This window comes from Macaca fascicularis, chromosome 6, assembly GCF_037993035.2.
Source record: "Macaca fascicularis isolate 582-1 chromosome 6, T2T-MFA8v1.1".
Classification (NCBI taxonomy): Eukaryota; Metazoa; Chordata; class Mammalia; order Primates; family Cercopithecidae; genus Macaca; species Macaca fascicularis.
The window spans coordinates 117,803,789-117,827,943 of NC_088380.1; the positions used below are offsets into that span (position 1 = coordinate 117,803,789).

At 37.7% G+C, this 24,155-nt stretch overlaps 1 protein-coding gene across 3 annotated transcripts in view; it reads left to right on the forward strand.

Moving 5' to 3' along the window:
• CAMK4 (calcium/calmodulin dependent protein kinase IV) overlaps positions 1 to 24,155 on the forward strand; it is a 255,400-nt gene that overhangs the window by 135,496 nt on the left and 95,749 nt on the right. For 2 of the 3 annotated variants that reach the window (XM_005557500.5, XM_065546635.2), the window contains exons 3-4: positions 9,901 to 9,963; positions 11,885 to 11,967. The exons of the other annotated variant lie outside the window; for it this stretch is intronic. In XM_005557500.5, coding sequence (XP_005557557.4) covers positions 9,901 to 9,963; positions 11,885 to 11,967 — 146 coding nt within the window. The remainder of the gene's footprint in view (positions 1 to 9,900; positions 9,964 to 11,884; positions 11,968 to 24,155) is intronic. 3 annotated transcript variants of the gene reach the window in all.

The following is a 24,155-nucleotide window of genomic DNA, read 5'->3' on the forward strand; positions in this document are numbered from 1 at the left end:
CTATTAGAAGTTGGAGGAGGGAAGGTGTAAAATGTTCTTTTGCAGAGTGAGAAAGCTGAGGACTCTTAAGAGTTGGGGTCACAAATTAGAAATAGGACCAGCCACCATAGCTGTGCATTTTCTTTCAGTCACTTCATTTCAGGCATAGACATGGATTAAATAAGGGAAGAGTAGCGTTTAAACAAATTAAAGGTTTTCCTGGCAAATACAACTGAAGGAGACAAGGGCAAAGAAGTTGGAGATATGCATAAGCAGAACAAGGCTTATACTAGTGGACATAGAACCTAAGCCAAGTAGGAGCTGTAAAGATAGGTCGTAGAAATCAGAGAGTGTAGTGTTTGAAATCAAGATTTGTGATGTGGTCGAGTTTATGGTAACAAGAAGGCCTGAGAAGTTGTCATGGAAATGAGTTGCTAAGTAAGAATTGAGGAAGTGGTAAAAGAACTGAGAGGCAAGAATGTTGAATGAACCATGCATGTGAAAGTTGAAGTTGTTAAGAATGATTATGGGGAATAATGGTTGAGATGGAGACATACATGCTAAAATGTTCAGTATAGGAGTGTGTTCGTGAAAGGGAGATGGGAAGATGACTACAATGAGGAGGAGTTGCAGGATGTATTTGCTGATGGAAGACATTTCAAAGGAGCTGGGATTTTGGAGGAAGAGGAAGAGAGATGATTTGGGCATAGCAATGAGGAGCAAGAAGGATATCTATCCTACTTCCAGGCCTTGGGGTACATTTCCTACTGGACCAAAAACAAGCTACTCCTTGGGAACACTGAAAAATGTGAGACAGTCATGAGATGCCCAGGTTTATGGTGGAACAAGGGGATGAAGATAAATAATCAGACTTGGTTACAATTCTGTATTTATTGGAAGTACCAGCCTCATATAGGAAAACCTCAATTTTTTTATGTGTCCTACATTTGATTTTGGGGTGTTCAAACAGAAGTTCTTAGCTTTCAAATTCTTGTAGACCAAAACTGTCATTCTTGAATTTAACAAAATTCCAGTTGTCAAGATTTTTCACCAAGCATGTTAGTGCCAACATGTACTTGTTGAATGTCAAAAAATAGGATGCTAAATTAAGCAGAAGTTATGCATAGGGAATCATTGGGAAAGCATAAAGACATTTGGTTGCTTATTTATTTATCCATTAATGACTTATATTCTGCTTGTTTCCATAAAGGATTTGAAGAGCACAATTATGTACTTTGCATCATGTCTCTGGACATCATTCGTATCAAAAATAAGCCAAAGAAGCCAAAGACAGAATACAGAGACAAAACAAGATTTATAGTCTTAATCTCTGCAGGGAAAATAAGATAAGGCTGAGCATTTTATGTTGAAATGCTACTTTACTTGCCTGAATGATTAAGAACAAAAAGAGCAGCAGTCTCTAGTTGCACAGGTCACCCCAGTTTTCCAAGAGTATTTGAACTTCCAAAGTCTGGATATAGGCCGCATCTAAGATAGCCAAGTGGTCCAGTTTATTCACCCCCTCTCTCCATTTGTAATTACCACAAAGCAGAAACTGGTTTTCCCTTTTTTCCTTTAAGCCATCATTGCTTTCTTCTTCATATGTTTTTAATTATTTCTGTTTTCCTCATCAACCATGTTGGTCCTAGCACAAGAATGTATTTGCTGCATATCTTAGTGAAGGATCTGTATTTCATCAATCCCATTCCAGGGGTGGAGCCTTTTTCTCTGGTGTTACTCTAGAATTATACCTCTTATCTACTTCTTTCTCCCCTGCCATGGGGACAGACAGGAAAATTGGGATTTTTTTTTTCAGTTTTAAGAAACCTTGAGTGTTGTGGAGTGTTGAAACTATAAAAATCTGTATAATTTCTTTTATTAAATTTTAATTTTTTTCTGTGTATAATCTTCAGAAAGTATATCAAAGACCATTAGAACACTTAGGGCAGTTTAAGTAGAGGAGCTAGGACAAGGCATTACAGAAAAACGTCATGTGCCCAATTCATTTGATGGTTATCTACTTCATATTAGTAACAAGAGCAATGACAAATAAATGGAGACAAGGTTCTTTCTGATGAGCAATAACACATCATAAATTAGAGAAGCAAGACTATGAGTCCACTGCTGTCAATTTAGTTTACCTGGTGCCTTAGTTCATTTTCTATTGCTATAAACAGAATACCAAAGACTAGATAATAAACAGAAATGTATTTGACTCATAGTTCTGGAAGGTAGGGTCATCTCATGGTGGATGGGCAGGATCCTGAAGCAAGTCTTGTGTCACAGAGAGAAATAGAACTGAACTTATCCTTTCATCAAGAGCCACTCCCATCATAACTGTCTCACTCCCAGGATGATGGCAATAAATCACTCATGAGAGCAAGTACTTCATGACTTAATCATCTCCTAAAGGCTCTACCTCTTAATACTGATACAATGGCAACTAAGTTTCCAACACATGAACTTTTGGGGAATGCATTCAAATCATAGCACCTAGTAACAGATAAAGACTCTAGAATGCACTATGATTGGACAAAACTCTGATGGGCTGCCTCGTATTTTTTTCCGCCTACTTGCTACCCGAGCCAGGGGAAGTGAATGACCTTTAGCTATTTCATGCAGATAGGTCAACCAAGCATATGCCTGAAATTTCTGGCTGTTATAGCTACTTTTGGGTTTGAATGAGAGATGACATTTCCTGTGGAGGAATATACCATCACAAATGACTGCCAGCGAGACCCCATATACTTCCCAGAAATCATGGAAAAGTTAACCCATGGGCCAAATTTCAGCAATGGGAAACAAAGGAAATTCCTGAGTAGGTAAATTCCTCCTTCTTCCTCCTTCCCATGGACTTCTTCAAGGAGTAGTAGCCTGGTACAACGTCTCTGGAGAAGTACCATGTGCCCATGGGATGCAGCTGCCCATATGACCTGCTGTATGTCTTTATAACTCATTAGGATGTTTGGTGCTGACTGCATTGTGTCTCTGACCTTTCTGCATTTCCCTTTTTTGTCATTCTCACTGCGTTGGATTTCCCAAATAAAGCACAGAATGTTGATCCATGCCTCAAGTGTTTTTTCCTAGGGAACTTGGGTTAATTAGCCCAAGTTAATATTTTAGTAAAATACATATTTATTGTAAATTGTTAGTAAGGAAAAACCGCTATTCTTGAAGGTATTTTGTAGATACTAAAGGTAAGTTTTAGGATTTCATTGTTGTTGTCATGAATGGTTTCTTAAAACCATCTGTTGATGCTTCTCAAGATGCTAATTATGGTCACACTTGGAAGCTAATTTCAAGTGGCAATAATGACTGTTCAGATAGCTGCCCATTGACTTTTGTGGTTTGCTTGACAGTTATTTTCTAGGAAAATATTATTCATTCTGAGTGGTAATGTGAGAGCTCTCCAGGAATTTGGAAAGGGAATTTAGAAGTGCAAGGAAAACACCAACTTCTGTAATGAGAAGAATATTGGAAAGGTTGAGAGGAGATGGCTATCAAGACCTGCACTTGTGTGACCTCCAAGACATGATACCTTTAAAGAAAACTGCCCCTGAGAGTATGGCTATTTAAGAAGCTCTCAGACTTCTTTACAAAAAGCAACAAATAGATGGCCCTCAGCTTATCCTTCTGGAAAGGATTTCCTGGCTTCAGTACGGTCTTATCCTTGGCTTCTTAGCTATATAGCTGTCCATTTCCATTTTGTTCAAAATTACCCTCTGCTGGTTTCCTTGGTCATCATTACTTTAACTCGTAATACAGCTTTTGTTGCTTAGTTTACTCTCTTTGGATTGACGGTGTTTTAGCCTTACTTTTCTCCATGTTCCTGCTTCAGAGATTCTTATTTGCTTCACCCTTCTCAGCCTCCACCAAACTATGCCCTGCACAACATTCACCCTGGGCCCCAGCATTCAGAGAAGCAGAAATGAGACTGTATTGACATTTTTCCCTCATTTAAATTATTTTTACTAGAAGTTTTTTCTTCTTTTTATTCTGTTTTCAAATGTATAATTTTTTGGAGTAATGATTTTCAAAGTTTTGGCTTTAGGAGCCCTTTCTACTCACAAAATAATAATAATTATTATTTTAATATTATATTATTATTTATTAATAGTATATTTATTATTGAGACAGGGTCTCATTCTGTTGCCCAGACTGGAGTACAGTGGCACAATCTGAGCTCACTGCAAACTCCACCTCCTGGGTTCTTTCTGCCTCAGCCTCCTGAGTGTCTGGGATTACAGGCATGTGTTGCCATGCCATGCCATGCCATGCTAATTTTGTATTTTTAATAGAGACAGGGTTTCGCCATGTTGGCCAGGCTTGTCTCAAACTCCTGGCTCCAAGTGATACACCCACCTTGGCTTCCCAAAGTTCTGGGATTACAGGCGTGAGCCACCACACCCAGATATACAAAATTATTGAGAATTCAAAATAGCTATGCATATTTGCTGTATGAGAGACTAAAATGGATATTTTTAAAATTTACCAGTTAATTTTTAAATTGCAATAAACCCATTATATTTTAACATAAATAACAAAATGTCTATACTTTTCAAAATAAAAAATATTTAGTGAGAAGAGTAGCATTATTTTGCAAATCTCTTTACTATCTGATCTAATCGAACACAGCTTGATTCTCATAAAGTTTTGCATTCAATTGTTGCCGTTTGTTGTTTCGTTTGAAGTATGGTCATTCCTCAGTATCCATGTGAGATTGGTTCCAGGACCCCTGCAGATACCAAAATTCACAGATGTTTAAGTCCCTTAAACTATAAAATGGCATAGTATTTGCATATCATTTATGAACGTGCTCTAATATTCTTTAAATAATCTCTAGATTATTTCTAACACCTAATATGTAAATGCTATGTAAACAGTTGTTATACTGTCTTTTTATGTGAATATTTTAATTGTTATGTTATTTTTTATTGTTGTTGGGATTTATTTCCCAAATATTTTCCATCCATGGTTAGTTGAATTGAAGATGCTGAACCCACAGATATGGAGGGCTGACCGTATGTGGAAACAGTCTGACCTTATTCACATACGCAACTGGAAAAGGGAGAACCCTACATATACCCTGAAAGGGTCCCAAGAACCTGGAGTCACCCTGAGACGATATTTTAAATTGAGAAATGATGATATAGAGTATCATGGGAAAATAATAACCTTTTTAAAAAATGTTTTTATAGAAAAATTAATTCTGAATTAAAAGCAAATGATTTTAACAGAAGTTTGCTAGCCCAGACTTTTTGCAATCTGGCCTGTTCTGAGTATTTTTTGAGTTTAGATTATTGAACTTTAGATCATTTAACTCTCAAAGAACTAAAAAGAAATAGCATTTTATGTAATATGCCCTATACAACATGGTAATAGGTAAATTTGTTCAGAATGCGTATTTGTATTAGAAAATATTTGTTTAATATAAATATATAATGTGAAAAAATTAAAGGATTCTACTATCTCATTTTACATTGATCAGAAATATCTGAAAAATGGCGGGGGTGGGAGTGGAAGAAACCTATATTACAAAAACTCAAATATATTGTGAGAAAAATAAATTCTAGTATAACAGTCTTAATTGAGGAACACTTGTGTCCTTAAAATTTTCTTTAAAGCATTGTGCAATAGTGACAAATACATTTATTTGGTATTAGCAAGGAAATCCTTGTTGACCTGAAGAGAAGATGGTGATCCCAGCACTTTGGGAGGCCGGCATGGGTGGATCACGAGGTCAAGAGATAGAGACCATCCTGGCCAACATGGTGAAACCCCGTCTCTATTAAAAATACAAAAATTTCCTGGGCGTGGTGGTGCATGACTGTAGTCCCAACTACTCAGGAGGCTGAGGCAGGAGAATCGCTTGAACTTGGGAGGCGGAGGTTGCAGTGAGCCGAGATCACGCCATTGCACTCTAGCCTGGCAATAGATCGAGAATCCATCTTAAAAAAAAAAAAATCTGTATCCGTATGTTGTAATAGCATCTGCAGAAACTGAAATAGAAGATGACAATGCCATCTGACTGTTCTAGTAACGCCTCTCTTTTTCAAATATCTTTCATTCGTCATTTGGTATAAGTGTTTGTCTCTTGCTAGATAATTTTTACAAAATGTATTTTTTTCACTAAATGAAAAAACTTTTAGAGTCTTGTGCTGCCATTCTACTAACTCCTGGACCATGCTGTCTATACCCCATGACTAGGCTGCCTATACCCACTGACTGGCTATCAGCAACCCACATCTTACACTACTTCCATGTACCTGGTGCACATTCTAGCAAAACATTCTCCATTTTGTATTAGCAACAGTGTGATTTTTTTAAAGGACTGGTAATGTCAAAAGTCTTTTAGAATAAGCCCACTGTTTGAATATTGGCAGTAGTTGACTCAGAAAAGCTGTCTTCCACTGAAAAATGGAAATTTTAAAACAAAATTCATTTGTAACTTGCATTCTTCCATCTTTCACTATCTTCTGTTAACATGGTGTAGATCAGTTACATCTCCCAAATTAGATTGTAATCTTACTTTAGGAAGGACCATATTTCATTTGTTTTTTCCTGTGACCCAATTATTTAACATGGGGCTGAGTGCATAAAACCTATTTTAGACCTACCCTCACTGTGTACTGTACATTCATTACATAGAAACTAGATAAATTACTCAGACATTCTAAAATTTCCAGTTAAATAAAACACACTTTTTGGTTTTTAAATTTTATCTATTTAATATTCTCTGATTTAGAAGTTTTGACAATATAGTGGAAGTTATGATTCTCTTCTGCCTCACAAAGCACATAGATGTTAGTAAATTATTTATCTCAGTTTCTATTCCAACCATTCATATTGGCTAGAGCCATCATTTTCTTAGACTTCTTTACTTTCCTTCAAATTATATCACCAGTGACATCAAAACAATTGACAAGATTGCTGCCCAGAAGTAGAGAAAACAGCAGAATTGAGGTACAAAACTAGGCAGCCTGCTAGGTTTTTCACCAGTTAAGTGATTGCTCCTACATCAGCTTTCAGTATGGATTCAAAAGAGTTTCTAGGCAAAATTCTAAATTGCTATTTGGTAGGGCCCATTTGGGTTACTGGTAGGTGGTCAAAACTTTGAATATGAAATAAACTGATGGCAAGAGTTCTTATGAATGAATAATTATGTTATTGATTGATTAGTCTGGGACATGGAAGAAACTGAGAGAGTAATACTTCAGGATCTTAGGTAAATGTAAAATGAAGGGAGCAACTACTACAAGCAAGCAATAAGGGAGTCCTCAGTGTCTGACAACATTCATTCTTTGAGGGAACCAAGCCTCCCATCTCCCTCAACCATGGTCAAAGGAGGGCACTTATGACCCATTCTTGGCCTTGTCATGGTTACATGTCTCCTACATCCAGGAATAGGCATGTAAATCAAGCAAGGCTAATGAGAATACCATTTGAGATTAGATAGATGTTGAGAGACGGCATCTCTCTTATCTTAGAAATACAGACTTGGAGCTTCTGTGGCCATGTTTCATGCCATTTGGAAAGGAGAGATATAGACAGAGACACAAACATGCACAGGGGAGAGAGAGGTTATTTGAGTCAGAACCTCTTAATTTGGTTATGTCTGCAGATAGATCTACTCTGACATCCCAGTTACATGTGCCAATAAATTACCATTTGGGACTTATTATGTGAGTTTGAGCTGAGTGTTTGTTACTTGCAACTGAAAGAGCTTTGGTCAATACATAGTCTGAATCATGCAGAGTAGCTATGTTTAGTGTCCGTGGAAGACTGCTGAAACGGCCTCCAAAGTTCTTGGGTTAGAGAGCACCGAATGTATCAAGATGTGTGTCTTCCTTTACTCCTTTGCTTCTAAAGCGCCAGAACCTATCAATTTGATGTACAGTCACTTGAGTTAGGTTATTTCTTACCAACTTGCTTTTCTCTATTCACAATGAGTCTTCCCTCTTATGTAATGGCCTCATATTAACTGTCAGATATTAAAATGTACAGATCATATATTCATTCCCTCCTCTAAGAATTTATAGCTGATGTTGCATTTTTATGTGAGATGTTTATAAATATTTTAAGAAGTATGCTGGGTTGCACAGACTGGCATCCAAACAACAAAAGTAAAATACATTTTTGTTTTGTAGTATTGCAAATTGATTTTAATAGTTTGACTTTCTTTAGCAAGAATATATTAAAACATTCTGAGCCTCTTGATTGCCTGTATGAATAACCGAAACTTTTATTGCAGTTTAAGAGGCCTTACCATGACTATATGGCTATTTAATGTTTTATTGTATATATGGGTGAAATAAACTCTTGAGGAATCTCTCACTGGGCTGGGAACTCCTTAAGATCTCCTTGTAAACATTTTTTCATCTCATAAAAACTGAAGGCATTTATAAATGGTGACTGCTTTCTTTAAATGAGGTACTCTAGTGTCTGGCAAAATTGTATTTGCCAGAAAAAAGAAATGTGAAATATATGTATATGTTGCAACCAAGAAAAAGAACATAAAATGTTTGAAAAATTCTTTTGAGTATTCATTCCTTTTTTATTTTTAAAGATTGCATGCTTGTTGGTTACTGTTTTCATTAAAGAATGAATATTAAATAACTGGATGTTGTTCATCATCATCTTGAAAGTTGTGATTGGTTATCACCATTGACATGCACTTGGATTTCTCCTGAGGCCAACCTTTTCTTCCTCAGGAGAAGTAACTGAAAGGGGAGAACCCATTTCCCATTTGAAGCAGTCTCTTGGATATGCCTACAGAGTTTGGCTGTGAATTGCACATAAACTTCTTCATTTCTAAAACCATGTAAACTCTTGCTACTTCAAAGGTTCAGGACAGCTCAAATGGCAGAAACCATAGTAAGAGTTCAGGTATTATAGCTATCAATTGTTTCGATAAATTTTGTTGGAGAGGAAGACATTAAAACCTTTATGTCTACTATATAACTTTTAGAGCCCTGAAATGCCAGTTTATTGTGATTAAAGAAGTCAGTCATTGGGCTAGAGAGAATATCCCTAATTTTGGAATATCCTGAACTAAATTGCCATTGTCCCAAACGTAGAGACCAAGTGGTGAACTAACTAGGATTCTTTCATGGCAAGCAACAAAAACTAACTCTGGATAACTTAAGCAGAAAAAGGAAATGTAGTGGCTCATATAATTAGAAGTTCAAAGGGCAAACTAGCATAACTGAATCTAGGGGGTTAAATTATATCAACAGTCCTCTTGCTTCGTAACTCAGCAATGTTTTTTTTCCCTCTGTTGGCCTCATTTTAATAAAGTAGTCTCCATATGGTATCAAAACTGTTCACTATTAGAAGCAGACTGTATCCTCTTTTGCTCTCATAATTTCAGAGAAAGATGGAATACCTGTTTCTTTATTTGTTTGAGCAAAATTTTTGGAGAGGCTTCTGACTGGGATGACTTGGGTCAGGTGAATATTCCTGACCCTATCACAATGGCCAGGGAACAGGATACTCTCGTTGGGTAGGTTGGGTTTTGTGCTACATCTGTGTGAGAAGGACAAGTGAAGTGATTGACAGCTCCATTGGGGTTTAGACAGACTTCCATGTAAGAAAGGAAGACAAAGAAGAAGGATAGGTTGAGATGAACTTGGGCGTTAGTTGTGACAGTGATGACTTTTGATAGGAAAGTGGGGAAGATGCCGTGTAAGGAGTCTGACAAGTTGTGATCCGTACTAGTTCTTGGCTCTGTCTTATGTTGGAAGCAGAGAGAAAGGATGTGCAGCTGAAAAAGAAAGAGAGGAAGGAGACACACACACAAAAGCTAAGGAATTAGGCTCTGCCAATTTCCTGATTCACCCAGGTAGTTATTGCTGTTTCTATTTCTCTGCTACAATGAAGGGGGAGTTTCTTTCAGTTTATCTCTTTTATTTTGCCTTTTAGGTGGACAAAAAAATCGTAAGAACTGAGATAGGAGTTCTTCTTCGCCTCTCACATCCAAACATTGTAAGTGGTTTTTAACCTACTATTTGAAATGATTTCCAGAGCTAGAGAAAGGGACCTTTGTCCTTCACTGTCAATGCTGATAATGGAAAGGGGATTCTCCCACCACTGATAGCTACCATGTACTAGCTCTTGTCCTCATCTCATCACATTTTCAATCCTTTGGCTGAATAAGTCTTACAAGTAATACCTCTGAAAAAGTTCCAAAATAGATTAGCAATATACACCATCTTTATTTTCATGCATAAAAGGATAAAAATCAAAGAGTTTTGTTTTGCTCTAAAAACACTGGCTTTTTCCTTCTTTAGTGTGCCTATCTTATTAATTTTCCATTACTGAAAAAGCCTGTGAAGAAAATACATTGCTCTCCAAAGTCATTTCAGTCTGCTTTGAGAGAGGATTGCTTCAAGAACAATGTGAAGATGCAAATAAATGATGTGCTTGAATGCAGAAAATAAAATGTTCTCAGAAGTTCTGCTTCAGGCTTTGTCCAGACAGCCTCTGAGGCAAAGATCTAGTAAAAAGCTTTCTAGTGAAGTGAAAAAGAACAAAATCATTTTCCAGGTCGTAAGTTGTTTTTATGAATTAAGCCATCTACTTCAAAAAAGCATTTTTGCCCATTTCTCTGAGGAAGTTGTGACGTCCAAGGGGATGGCCTGCAATGCTTAGGTTCAAGGCAAAGTGCTTAAAATTTAATGTATGAGTTAGGGAAGCATTCAGCTATAAGTAGCAGAAAACTTGAATAGGATGATTTAAACAAATATTTTCCATATGTTGCAAGCAACAAAAATCAGGCAGTTTTCTGGGTCAGCTCCTCAGTGCTGCCATCCAGATACCATCCTTGGTTCTGCCATCCTCAGTGCGTTGACTTTCATCCTCACGCTTTTCCCTCCTAGGCCTAACATGGCTGTTCCACAATTTTTGCAAGTCATCACGTCTATATTCAAAATAGGAAAAAGATGGAAGGATCTCAGCTGCTAATTCTCATGAGAGGAGTAAAAACTTTCTCAGAAACTGTGGCAGCAAAAGTCTCTTCAAATTTTGTTGGCTGGAGCTAGTCACAAGATTACCCTTAACTGCATGGAGGCTGTGAAATTAGTGGCTGAGACCATTCATAATCTACAGTGTGGGGCTAGACACCATCTCTGAACAAATCAGAGTTCTCTTCATATTAAAGTAGGGAGAAAAGGGTTTTGGGTAAGCAGTTAATAAAATCTCCCATACTCCATCACCACTTTTACATTATCCATCTCTTCTCTCCAAAGATAAGTCAATGTAGAATTTTCCTCAAGTGTAGGATAGTCCTGGTTACTAGATTCTCGTATATATGGAGAAAAATATCTAAAACTGGATTATCTGAATGTGATGAAAACGGTGGTATGCTCAATCAACTCACTGTCACCACTACTTTTCTGAGGATTCCTTCACCCACTGACACCTTTTTAGATATTGATTGATATATCCTTTACATATAGGCAGATTTTAAGCTGGTCCTACCCTGCTTCAGACCCCTAGTTTTAAGTTCCTAATACCCAGAAGAAATAGGCATTTTGTACTTCCAGCCACCATGATGCCTCAAATGGTTTAGGAAGTTGTGTTGTTTTTGTTTTTGATTTTTGAACAATTCAGAAATTGGGATGTTTCAGAAAAGTTAGAAAGTGTTTCCAAGGCAGATATTTTTCAACTGCCAAAAGGAAAAATGTAAGCATTTTATAGGAACTTTGAAAAAAATGAGGTAACTGATGAAATCAATAACGCAGAAAGAGACTGAGAAATAGCTAGCTGATACAAGAATGAGGAAACTTTATTAACAGTGATCCAACGTATTACTACTGCAGAATGTTGTTTTAGCCATAGTGTTAGCTATTTCCAAGAACGATGGAATAAGAAATTTGTGATATTCTTTTTTTATATCTTTCCGTAGATAAAACTTAAAGAGATATTTGAAACCCCTACAGAAATCAGTCTGGTCCTAGAACTCGTCACAGGAGGAGAACTGTTTGATAGGTGAGTTGGTTCTGGAAATATAACCACAGAAAGGTTTGCTTTTGGCCACCAAAAAGTAATCTAAAGGACATTTCTCCTGAAACTTTTTATAATGACAGATTATACTTGTTGATAAATTCTACTAAAAAAAGTCTTAAGAAGAACGTTGAAGGAAGGTGGGTAGTGGTAAGATGCAGGTACATGAAAACTTGAGATATTTAGTGAGTAAAAAGGGGAACACTATAATATCTACTTACCTTTGCAAAGAGTTATCTCCTCAATAGAAAGATAGAATGTCTAAAATCAAATTTAAACTAAATAGTAAGATTTATGAGACTATCTTAAGAAAATATTTGATGAAAATTATAGAAAATTAAACATGTACTCTAAGTGTCCTCTGGTTATGATACAAAAGCTTATAAAACTCAATAATCTTCAAATGATTATTTTTAAGCTTACTTTCTTTAGAAGTCTGTGTAAAGAGTTCCACGTTGCAAAGTAAACATGCTCTGTTATAGCCAATTATTGCCAACTTTGGTTTCCTGTTCATATGTTCATCTTTCAAAGCAGAGGAGTGAGAATGGAGGGGGATGGGAGTGGGGATGGGAGTGTGCTGGAAATCTGGCAGAGCGTAATATATGCAAACTATTTGTACAAGACACACAAACTTTATGTTTCCATAGTTGTTGCAGCTTACCCACCCTCTTAGGAGAATTCTGTATCTGTCCTGATGGGCTCTTGAGAGCCTTTTGCTGTGTTCATCAGGTAATCAAAAAAGAATGGAATTTAAAGAAGACAAAGAGACTAAGTAGGCATATTTAGAAATGGTAAGAAGCCATGCGTGAATGGAGAAGTTTTTTTAAAAAAATGGGGCAAGAGACAGGTAGAATGTAGTTTAGGGGGAAGACAGAAGAGACCGAGGGAACCACTGATGTAGCCTGAGTGCCTGGCTCACAGCAAGTGCTCCATAAATATTTGCTGAATGAATGAATGAACAACTGCTGCAATGAATGGGCTCTGAGGAGAAACATATCTAAAGGGGATTACTTTTGAATGTGTTGGGAGAGGAACACTCCTTCACTTTTGCCAGGGTCTGAATGTGTGCCCCCCAAATTCATTTGCCAAAAGCCTGATCCCTAAGATAATGGTATTAGGAGATGGGATCTTTGGGAGGTTATTAGGTCATAAAGGTGGAGCCCTCCAGAATGACATCAGTGCCCTTATAAAAGAGGCTCTAGAGAGCTGCCATCCCCCTTTTACTATGTAAGGACACAGCGAGAAGGTGCCCTATGAGGAGGCGGGCCCTCACCAGACACAAAATCTCCTGGTGGTTTGATCTTGGACTATCCAGCCTCCAGACCTGTGAGAAATAAATGTTTGATATGTATAAGACACACAGGTTATATTATTTTTAAATAGCAGCTCAAATGAACTAAGACACCTTCCTTCCCACACCTACTCCACCCAGTTAAATTTGCTGCCTCTTCAAGAGCTTTCAAAAGTATTCATATTGTTTTTCAAAGGTTCTGTCTCTTTTCAACATTACACAGTGAAAATTTGGATCTTTAGGTGAGAAGGAGCAAAAGGCCTAGCTTCATTGCAACTATATATGTATGTGTAACAGATACACATCTGAATTTTGTTCATATATATGTTGAAACTTCCTTAGAGCAGGTTCAACATGATAACATTTTGACTGTTTTCACATTTTAAGAATAATAAGTCAGCTGAAGGAAGTGAGCATCAGTAGCCTAAAGTCATACAGTTCTGGTGGCAGTTGTTTTTTTGAAAGACTCACAGTTGTGAATCCTGACTCTACAACTGAAAGATAACTAACTAACCTAGAATAATTTACTTAACTTCTCTGAACCTCAGAACAAATTTGAAGTGGCTTTATGTTGCTAATAAAGCTTAGATGGCTCTGATCCACTATGAAGATATTCTTGTTCACATATTTCCATGTCCTCAAGCAAGACTCTCCTGGACTAGCTAATTTGGATTTTGCCACAATATATCTATAATGGCTCCTTTTTCAATACCTCTTTAGCTGACTCTTTTTCATGGATGTATTCCTTCTTTAGGTACATTAATAGAGTCAGTTTATAGTCAGATCCTGCTGGCTTTGGAGCTATGAGCTCTCTCTAAGGAGACCTTCCTTATTTCTCTGCTAATTATGGTCAATGAGAGAACTCTCATGTTTTTAAATTATAAATAATTGCAGGGCAGGAATGCCACACTGAAGCAATAATCTACTAATAGTATTTGCTATTTACTTACCTACTTCTATTGGTTTGAGTTAATTGGGAATCAAGGGTTTCTCCTTCTCTTCTTCCCAACCTTTCTTCCATGAAAGAATTTGGGATGAAATTTAATTCAGCTATAGCTAAAAATGAAACAACTAAATGCTATTGATGAATTTCATTTGGAGAGATAAATGGATGAAATATTCATATTTAACAGAAAACATCTGAAGAATGGCAGCCAGCCAGTAAAGCACTCAACTCTTAGTGGTTTTAAAAGATAGACTCTTTTCCTTTGCGTGGTGTGGTCCATAACATTGACCTAGCTGATACGAACTTGGGTCTCTCCATTAAGTTACTTAATTCTGCAGTTATCTTTAAATTTTATCAAGCTGAAAAAACATTCTGCATTATTATCCAATGTATTGATTTCTTTCTTGATAGTTAAAAAGTAATATGGACTGTATTTTGTACTTAGGTCAAAACAAATTTATTTAATTGTGATGATAAGAATTCATTCCTGGTCTAATGATGACTCTAATAGTATGTAATGAATGAACCAGGGGAGTAATTGCTGAAGAGATAATCATATGAGTCAATTATACTCAAAAAGGTTGTATTTAATTAGCAAAAAATCTATTCTATAATACTTATAAAAATTAAACATAGTCAAAATCCAAGTAGAATCTGCTATTTTATGTAGAATTTAAATAGTAAATTACATAGGACAATTTATTAGAAATTTTGGAATAAAACTCATGATTTGTTGTGCCCAAGAAAAATCTAAAACATAAATAAATTTGCACAATTATGACATCATGAGAAGAAGAAAGCTCCCATGAAGTTTCTGTTTAATCGTTCTCAGTTTGGTCTCAACTCTTAAAATCTCAACATCATTTTCATTGAATTATTGAAATGGACAATGAAATTATTGAAATTTCATTGAGTTTTGCTTTAAGAGCAAATTTCAAAGTTTTTTTCCTCAAAAATGATTGTATTTTAAGACAACAAATTTAGCAATATCCTTACAGTCTTCTAATTAAATCCAAAGTATTTTTTCTTGATTTTTGTCAGATAACTCCAGTATCTAAGTATAGTTTTGAATTTTTTAAAATTGTCATGGGTTGTTTTCTGTTTTCTTTTTCTCTTTTGTTTCATCAATTTTTCCTAAAGAATTTTATTTTTATTTAACTTTTAAGTTCAGGGGTACATTTACAGGTTTGTTACATAGGTAAATGTGTGTCATGGGGATTTGTTGTACAGATTGTTTCATCACCCAAGTATTAAACCTAGTATCCACTAATCCATTAGTTATTGTTTCCTGATCCCCTCCATCCTCCCAATTTCCACCCTTCAAAAGGCCCCAGTGTGTGTTTCCCTTCTGTGTGTCCATGTGTTCTCATCATTTAGCTCCCACTTGTAAGAGAGAACATGCGGTATTTGGTTTTCTGTTCTTGTATTAGTTTCCTAAGGATAATGGCCTCCAGTTCCTTCCCCATCCCTGCAAAGGACATGATCCATTTCTTGTAGTTTTTTGCTTGCCTGATTAGGCTTGTTCCAATGTCAAACATTATGTATAAAAGGTTTTAGAATTTGAGGCCTGGAATGCTGTTACCTTCCAAAAAAGCAGATTTTATTTTGTTGTGGCAGGCATTTAAGGTTAAGAAACAGATCATTTTACTATAATTGGATATTAGGCTAATTCAAAGCTGGGCTTCCTAATGGCTGGTGTATTTCTTGTCAAGTCTTATTCACAAGGCTTTGCTCTTTGAAGGTTTCAACTTTAAGCCAGGGCATTATACCAGGGCTCTTCTTACTTGGCAGACCCTGAATGCCAACTTCTGTACCCTTAGCTCTGCGTAATGGCCAGAAAGTTTATTCAGCTTCTCAGCCTGTCAGCTGCTGTGTTGGAATAGGTGAATGCCTTTAGAAGGAAAGCAGAGGCATCAGATGGCAGCTTTGCTTTGCTGGGTTTTTCTTCTCTTCTGGTTCTTGGTTCCTAAATCCTTCTCTTCCTTAGTGTATTAGTCAGGAATCTGTATAGGGACAGAACTAATAAGATACATGTATATATGTAGGGGAGTTTATTAGGAGAATTGACTCCCACAATCACAAGGTGAAGTTCCACAATAGGCCATCTGCAAGCTGAGGAGCCAGGAAGCCAGTCTGAGTCCTCAGACCTCAAAAGTAGGGAAGCCGATAGCGCAGCCTTCAGTGTGTGTCCAAAGACCCAAGAGCCCCTGGCAAATCACTAGTGTAAGTCCAAGAGTCCAAAAGCTGAATAACTTGGAGTCTGATGTTCAAGGGCAGGAAGCATCTAGCACAGGAGAAAGATGGAGACCAGAAGACTTAGCCAGTCTAGTCTTTCCATGTTCTTCTGCCTGCTTTTATCCTAGCCATGCTAGCAGCTGATTGAGAATGGGTCTGCGTCTCCCAGTTCACTGTTAATCTCCTTTGGCAACACCTTCACAGACACACCCAGGAATAATACTTTCCATCATTCAGTCCAACCAAGTTGACACTCAATATTAACCATCACACTTGATAACTCTCTGATTTGTTCAAATATATATTTTTAAAAGTTATTTTATTTAGTTTGTTATTAATTTTCTTGCCTGGAGCCTTGTCTGACCCACCATTGCTGACAGTAAAAATTCACATATGGTTTTAAATTTTGTTTACAGACACTAATGTATTTTCCTCATTTAAAAAGTCAGCTTATTTGGGCAAGCAGGATGAAAAGCAATATCCTCACTATGCAAATATGAAAACAGAATTAGTAAAGGTTAATGATCTTCCCCGTCCAGGCAACCAGACTGTCTTCTGATCCAACCCTTTCCTTCTTGTATGGCCTCACTTTCTTTCTTATTAAGTCCAGTTTGTCTCTTGCACATCATTTCCAAGAAAATAAATATCTATTTATACATGGAAAATCCATGATGTATTGATTGGTCCTATGCAAACCTATGTGTCTATGTAACCCACTCAATAACTCTCTCTTCACCTTTTTTGAGGCATTATTATCCATATTTTTTTCCAGAGCATAAACTTAAAAAGTTATTAATAAGTCATAAATTCAGACCTTACCTCCAGTCCTACTAGATGAGTCCTAATAGTAATCTGTACTTCAGCATTTCTGGATCTCTCATTCTTGGTGGAAACAAATTTAATATTCAGGGCATTGCTATTAGATAACAGTTTGAGAAATAGAACTGAGGCTGTTTCTTGTCCCAGTCTTTCTAGGGTTGTATCATGGTTGGTATTAGGATTTAACAAACTTAGGAAACGTCTGCATTTGTGAAGACCATTGTGTCAGAAATGAGTCATCAATGTAATTATCTAATGAGTGATTCTATAAAATGTGATTGTTCAGAAAGGATAATTAGTGAATATAGTGAGGAATATTTTTGAGATCCTATTGGGTTGCTGGCAGAGTGTGCAGGGCAATTTACTAACACGATACTATTTAATCATTATAGCAACACATATATAAAGTAGACTTTGGTATATACATTTTACAGACAAAATAACTGAGGATCAGAGAGGTCTGTTAACTTCTGTTAGGTCATCCAGCTTATATATGATCTAATAACAATAATTAAATAAGATTGGACTCAAGTATGTAACATTCCAAAGTATATAATTTTTCTACCATGTCATGCTGTTGCAAATGCCGGAACTCTTAGGCTTAAAAAAAATCTTCAGCTTAGTAATCTAACGTTTGTCCTACTTGAGTGCTGAGTTAACCTGAACTTTAATTTGTATATAGTTGTTTTTCAGTCATGGATATTTTAAATACATCTCTTTATGTGACTTTATCTGGCTATATGTAAAGAAAACTTATACTTTGATTTGGACTAGACTTACAGTTTACTTTTCCTAGAAGCTTGGCCATAAAATGAAAGATAGAGGTGAGGTAGTAGAACACACAGGATAAATGGAAATTTATTGTTTTAAGCTATAGGTCTAGGAACACATTGATGTGCTGATGGGAAGGAGCTCACAAGAAAGAGAAGCAGGAGAGATTTGTGTGAGAAGTACCTAAATTTGGAACAGCATTCTAGAAAAGGCATGAAGGGAATGAGATCTAGAGTTAGATAAAGGGGTTTGTTTTTCAGAAAAAAACTCTTCTTCCTCTGAAGCAGAAAGAAAGAGACAAAGGGTCAAATGAGCTAGATTAATCAAAGCAATTTTGAAAAAGAAAGACTTTTGGAATAAGTTGGAAGACACTGTTGAGACTGAGATGTAATTGTACCTTACTTCCAAACTAATAAATTAGCCTATTATTCTTTTATGGATGCTGGAAAGCACATGATTCCTGGATCAGAGACAAAGGGCCTTATTACTCATGGCACAGCAAACATTATGGGCATTAGCAAGTCTGTCAGTTCACCTTGCCCTTTGAGTTCCATGGAGGCAGTACAGTGGGGCCAGATAGATGCCTACACCTGGAATTAGATGTATTACAAGAGGGGAGATAATTTTTTTTTTTTTTTTTTTTTTTTTTTAGACAGAGTCTCACTCTGTCGCCAGGCTGGAGTGCAGTGGTGTGATCTTGGCTTACTGCATCCTACCCCTCCCGGGGTCAAGTGATTCTTCTGCCTCAGCCTCTCAAGTAGCTGGGAGTACAGGCACCCCCCACCACGCCCAGCTAATTTTTGTGTGTGTGTATTTTTAGTAGAGACAGGGTTTCACCATGTTCACCAGGATGGGCTGGATCTCTTGACCTCGTGATCCGCCTGCCTCAACCTCCCAAAGTGCTGGGATTACAGGCATGAGCCACCGTGCCCAGGCAAGGGGAGATAATTTAAATATCATCAACTGGGGAATGAACAACCATTCAACTATGAAAAGGAATGTTCCTTTGATACACACCTTAACATGGATGAACTTTAAAAAGTTTATGCTAAGAGAATAAAGCCAGACATGAAAGACTATATATACTATGACTCTGACTTTATAAGGAACTTCAAGAAGGGGAAAATATATAGACAGAAGCAAAGCAGTGGTTTCCTAGGGCTGGAAATAGAAGTGTGGTGGGGTATAAGACATTTAGGTAGTTCAGTCTTAATAGCTTCTATTTTTCCAGTATTGTTAAAGAAGGGAAATTGATCTCCTAATACTAACTGGTAAAGAATGGAATAGGGCACTTGAAGAAGGAACTGTGAAGATCTTTAGAGAGATTGGGAGAACAGACGAGGGCAAGAATAAGGGCTTTTGAGGAGCACTGAAGGTCTGCCAATGCTGAAGGCTATGCATGTTTGGAGACTCTGGTATGCAGCATTATATATTACTGGCTTACCCCTCCATATCATTCCTGGAGTTCTGGACAGAACCTCTTTTTCTCTTGGCTTTCATCCAGCTTTTCAGCCATCTCCCTCTTGATCTCTTTCCTGAGTTCCTCTTGCCTTCCCCACCTCTTAAGTTCCCTTTAAACTTCTCCTACATTCTTGGTAGATGAATTTGACACTCACCTGTAGCTTGAGCCACACTGGTGGCTACAGTCTCAGCAAAGATGAAAACTATATTTTCAGCAGTCTACTAGGCTTCTCACTAAGTCCCATTAGCACCTCTAAATCAAATGAACTCAGCATCCCTCTCTCAATCTCACTCCCCTTCCCTGTGACCTGATTCACCAACTAAACTAATCTACATGAATTTCTCCCTTTTGCTTTAGATTCTCCTTCTCTCTTCCCTATAATTCTTCCTCTAAGCAGCTTTGAAATCTGTTCCCTTTTCCCTTTCCCAGTGTTTCTGCCCTGTTGCGCCTTTGCATTATTTCCCATTGCAGTAGATTCCTAGAGAGTATTACTTTCACTCCTTTTCATCCATCTGTGTTTAAGCATAGATCTGATCAGGTCAGCCCAGGAAGCTACTTTCACTTAAAGTCAATACTTTTAAACTTGACAAAAAAGCCCACTCACAATCTGGCCCCACCTTACCATGCTGGCTGTACCACCCACTTTGTTCTCTTCCCACCAATCTATTAACCACTGTATATTGTCTCCATCCTCAAGGAGCTCATAGTCTAAAGAGGGAAAGTAAAAGTGTGACATGGACTCTAATATTTTTTAAGCATCACCTTCCAAGTAAAGCATATTAGGGATTATAATGACCACAACATCACAATTTTTTAAATGAGGGCTAGGAAATAAAAAGAAATAAAAATAAGAATCAGGACATAAAAGAGAGATCATCACATGTTTTGTGTTTGTTAGAGATTGGCCCCTTTTTCAGCTCTAAGTATTCATGTGGGGATGATAAGTGCTATAATTAGGGCATAAACACTGTGTAGAGCACAAAACAAGGGGGTCGTGTAAGTCAGAAATCGCTTCAGGAAGGAGTAAAATCTTTTGAGCTGACTCTTATTTGAGAAATTGGAAATTAGCAGGCGGAGGCCAGAAGGAAGGGCCTATTGGGGCAAAATGATGTTCAAAAGCACAATCGTACACTGTTGGGTAAAATATGAGCATCTCAGTCTCGATTTTAAAAGCTGGGCTAGGTAGAAAGCAAGCAGGGGCTAGATATTTATTGAGTGAATGATTAAATAAACAGTGTGCTCCTAAGCAATATATTTTTCTCTTTTTTTTTTTTTTTTTTTGAGACGGAGTCTCGCTCTGTCGCCCAGGCTGGAGTGCAGTGGCGTGATCTCGGCTCATTGCAACCTCCACCTTCCGGGTTCACTCCGTTCCCCTGCCTCAGCCTCCCGAGTAGCTGGGACTACAGGTACCCACCACCATGCGTGACTAATTTTTTATATATTTTTAGTAGAGATGGGGTTTCACCGTGTTAGCCAGGATGGTCTTGATCTCGTGATCTTGTGATCTGCCTGCCTTGGCCTCCCAAAATGCTGGAATTACAGGCGTGAGCCACCGCACCCGGCTGCAATATATGTATCTTTGAGTCAGGTCTTTTATCTATAGTATGAGGAAAGTAGACGGGGAATCTCTTAGGCCCATTCTCAGATTTGCAATTTGATTTGATCTCCTCTTTCTCTTGTCAGCAACCTGGCCAGCACCCACATTGATCCACAAATCCCTGACTTTCTTCTTAGTATTCAAATGTAACAGGTGCTAGTACTACCTTTGAAACTACATTTTTGAAAAGTATATGAACTTAACATTCTTTGGCAGGAAAGTTCTTACAGAAAGCACCAAAACAGACAACAGTGTCATCAATAAAATGAGAAGCTGTGATTGAAACTTACAAAGAAGTGGTAGATTTACGTGGAATACAGCAATTTTCATTTTAATATTATTTTGTATGTAACAGCGTAATGGTGTACTAGCAGCCCTTAAGTCTTGGTTCCTGAAACTTTATATTATTTGGGGCTTTTGCTCTCTGTCATTTGATCCTTTAGTACACATTCTCATCAGACCAATATCTTTCTCACATAAACCTAGTCATCTACAGTTATTATGCAGCCATTTGAGAAAAAGCTGCGAGTGGTGGGCAGAGCAGCAGGGCTCCTAATCTATGTGCCAGGAAGTCTGGGGCCTCAGGATATGATCAGATTAGAGCTCTTCAGCTGCTGTGCGCGTGTTAACTGCCTGGATGGAGATGCGCTCAATTCAATTTGTGGCAATTAGTGTGACAGAAGCAAATGCACCAGAGTCATATATTACAGCAGCTCCATAGAGAGAAATAGGCATTGCCTGTATTTTTTCATCCTATAATTTTTAAATGATGGGAAGAAAAACACACCAACTGGGGAGAAGAGCGCGGGCACCAGCACAGTGAGCTGTGGATATAAAAGGCACAGTCATGGAATAAGAGAAGCTGTTGAAGCCAGAGGCTTTCAGTAGAGGAGCCTGGGGAAATGCACCACCTTCGCGCTTCCTTCCCAGATCTCCAGATGTCTGCTACGCCCCCTGGTGGCTGAGGGACCTTTAGGAACTGGGGTCTCAGGGCAGCCTTTTGGGTCAGTGTGGTGATTAGAATCCTAGAAGACATTTTGTTTTGAGCTCTGAGCCCTCTGGCCTAACCCACAATGGAAGGCTGGGAAACTGTATGGCACAGAGGCAAACCACAGGGCCCTGGGCCTGTGACAATTATCTTAAAGTGCTGGTAGCATCTTAACTGCTTATTATTTTTCAAATCACGAAACAGAGATTAGTTTACTAAATCTGAAGAGAAATACAGCAATAATTATGTTTAAATATGAAAAAACAAAAATACCAGCCAAAATTATCCCTCTATTTTTACAGCTTTAAAACCCCTACAATGATTAAATATTTCGTTGCTTCTAAAACTCAGAGTCATTAGTGTGTTTCATATAAAGCTATAAACCCTTGACTGTCTATCCATGGTTCAATTTCATTGGCAAATTTTTTGAGATGCCAGCTAAGTTGTATAAAGGAATTATTATGTGTTACTTCATGAAAGAAATACTCTATTTTAAGGAATTTAAATTACTTTGATTTTGTTTAAAATAAGTTTCTAAAAAGATTCATGTTATTCCAGCAGTATCTAAAGCTATGTAACTCTGAGTTTCTCCTAAAGCCAGCAGTAATCTCTTCACTTATTGCATTGTCCTCTGGGAAGCATCCACACAGCTGTTCTTCCTCTGGAGCCGTGGCCAATGTACTTGTGAAGGGAATCACATCGGAGTCCAGTGCTTTTGTTCCCCATGATAATGAACATAGGCAAAAGTATTGTACAAATGTCCACAATCTGAAATTTTTCTGACATCCATTCACTTTGCAATTGGTATTGATTCCATAAATATTTACTGACTATGGGCAAGTCTTGCGGCTAGGCTGTATGGGTGATCCAAGCAACAGTCTAGTGAGAAGGCTAATAATTTTACCACAGTGCCCTGCAGAAGGCTTTGGACAAACACATCTACTGATGTCATACAACTGAAATTGAGAGAAATGAATTGGAAGATTTCATTTTCCTTTGCTTGGTCACTGCATCATCACTTGTAATCATGGTTCTAAGTTGTAAACCTGCATTTATGACTCGAATTCATTGCTATTGAACTTTTTAGTCAGCCATGGATAGCCTGAATGGCAGCTCAACTTATAAAATATTTAAAATGGGATGTCTGAGTTTCAGTAACCTAACCCTGTGACAATCTGGTTAAAGAATCATCTGGGAACAAAACTCCTTTTAGCAGAAGCTGCCTGGAATAGAAGCAGCTGAAGGGTGATGGTTGGCCAAGATACAGTGTGCAGAGTTCACATTGAAATGAGGTGGGGAGGCACTTGTGTTTTGTGCCCTTGCCCCTCATATCTACTCTACGGATGCCGTTTCTCACTACAGAATTAATAAATCCCTTGGTGGTACAAACCCTACATAACATACATTACATCTATGATAATGCTTTTTGTTTGTAACTTTCTTTACTCCACCATCTGTCACCTGGGGCAAGGCCCAAATCTTATTCTGTTTGTATCCAGCAAGTACCTGGCTCACATTAGAAGTTAGGAATGTGGATGAATATCACCACCTTCTTCTTCCATACCTATCCTCACCCCCAACTGCCATTCTCCCTGCATCTGAAAAAATTTCTGTACACCTTTCATGTGTGAGCGGAGATATAGCTATTTCTGGAATCCTTTCCTTACCCTACATGGCCTCCAGAATAGATTACCTGCATTTTCTCAGAGCTCTCAGGCCATTCTTTAATACCTCTATCACATCATTTAGCACACGGTGTTGAATGTTGTCTGTCTGCTTACACCAAGAGAAATCCCATGAGTGCAGAGGCCATGTCCAGTTCACTACTGAGTGGTCAGCACATAACAGGCACTCCCTAATATTTATTGAATAAATAAATTAACAGATACGTCTGTTGAAATGCATCCTCTGATTAATTAAATGAATTATTTCACTAACTTAACATATATTGGGGAAAATTAGTAAAGTTTCCATTAACTGTTCTTCATATACCTCCTACTCCTCTCTCCCTCCACCTGAAGACAGCTCCCAAGAAAATTTACTCTTCCATCAAGCCAGGCCCTG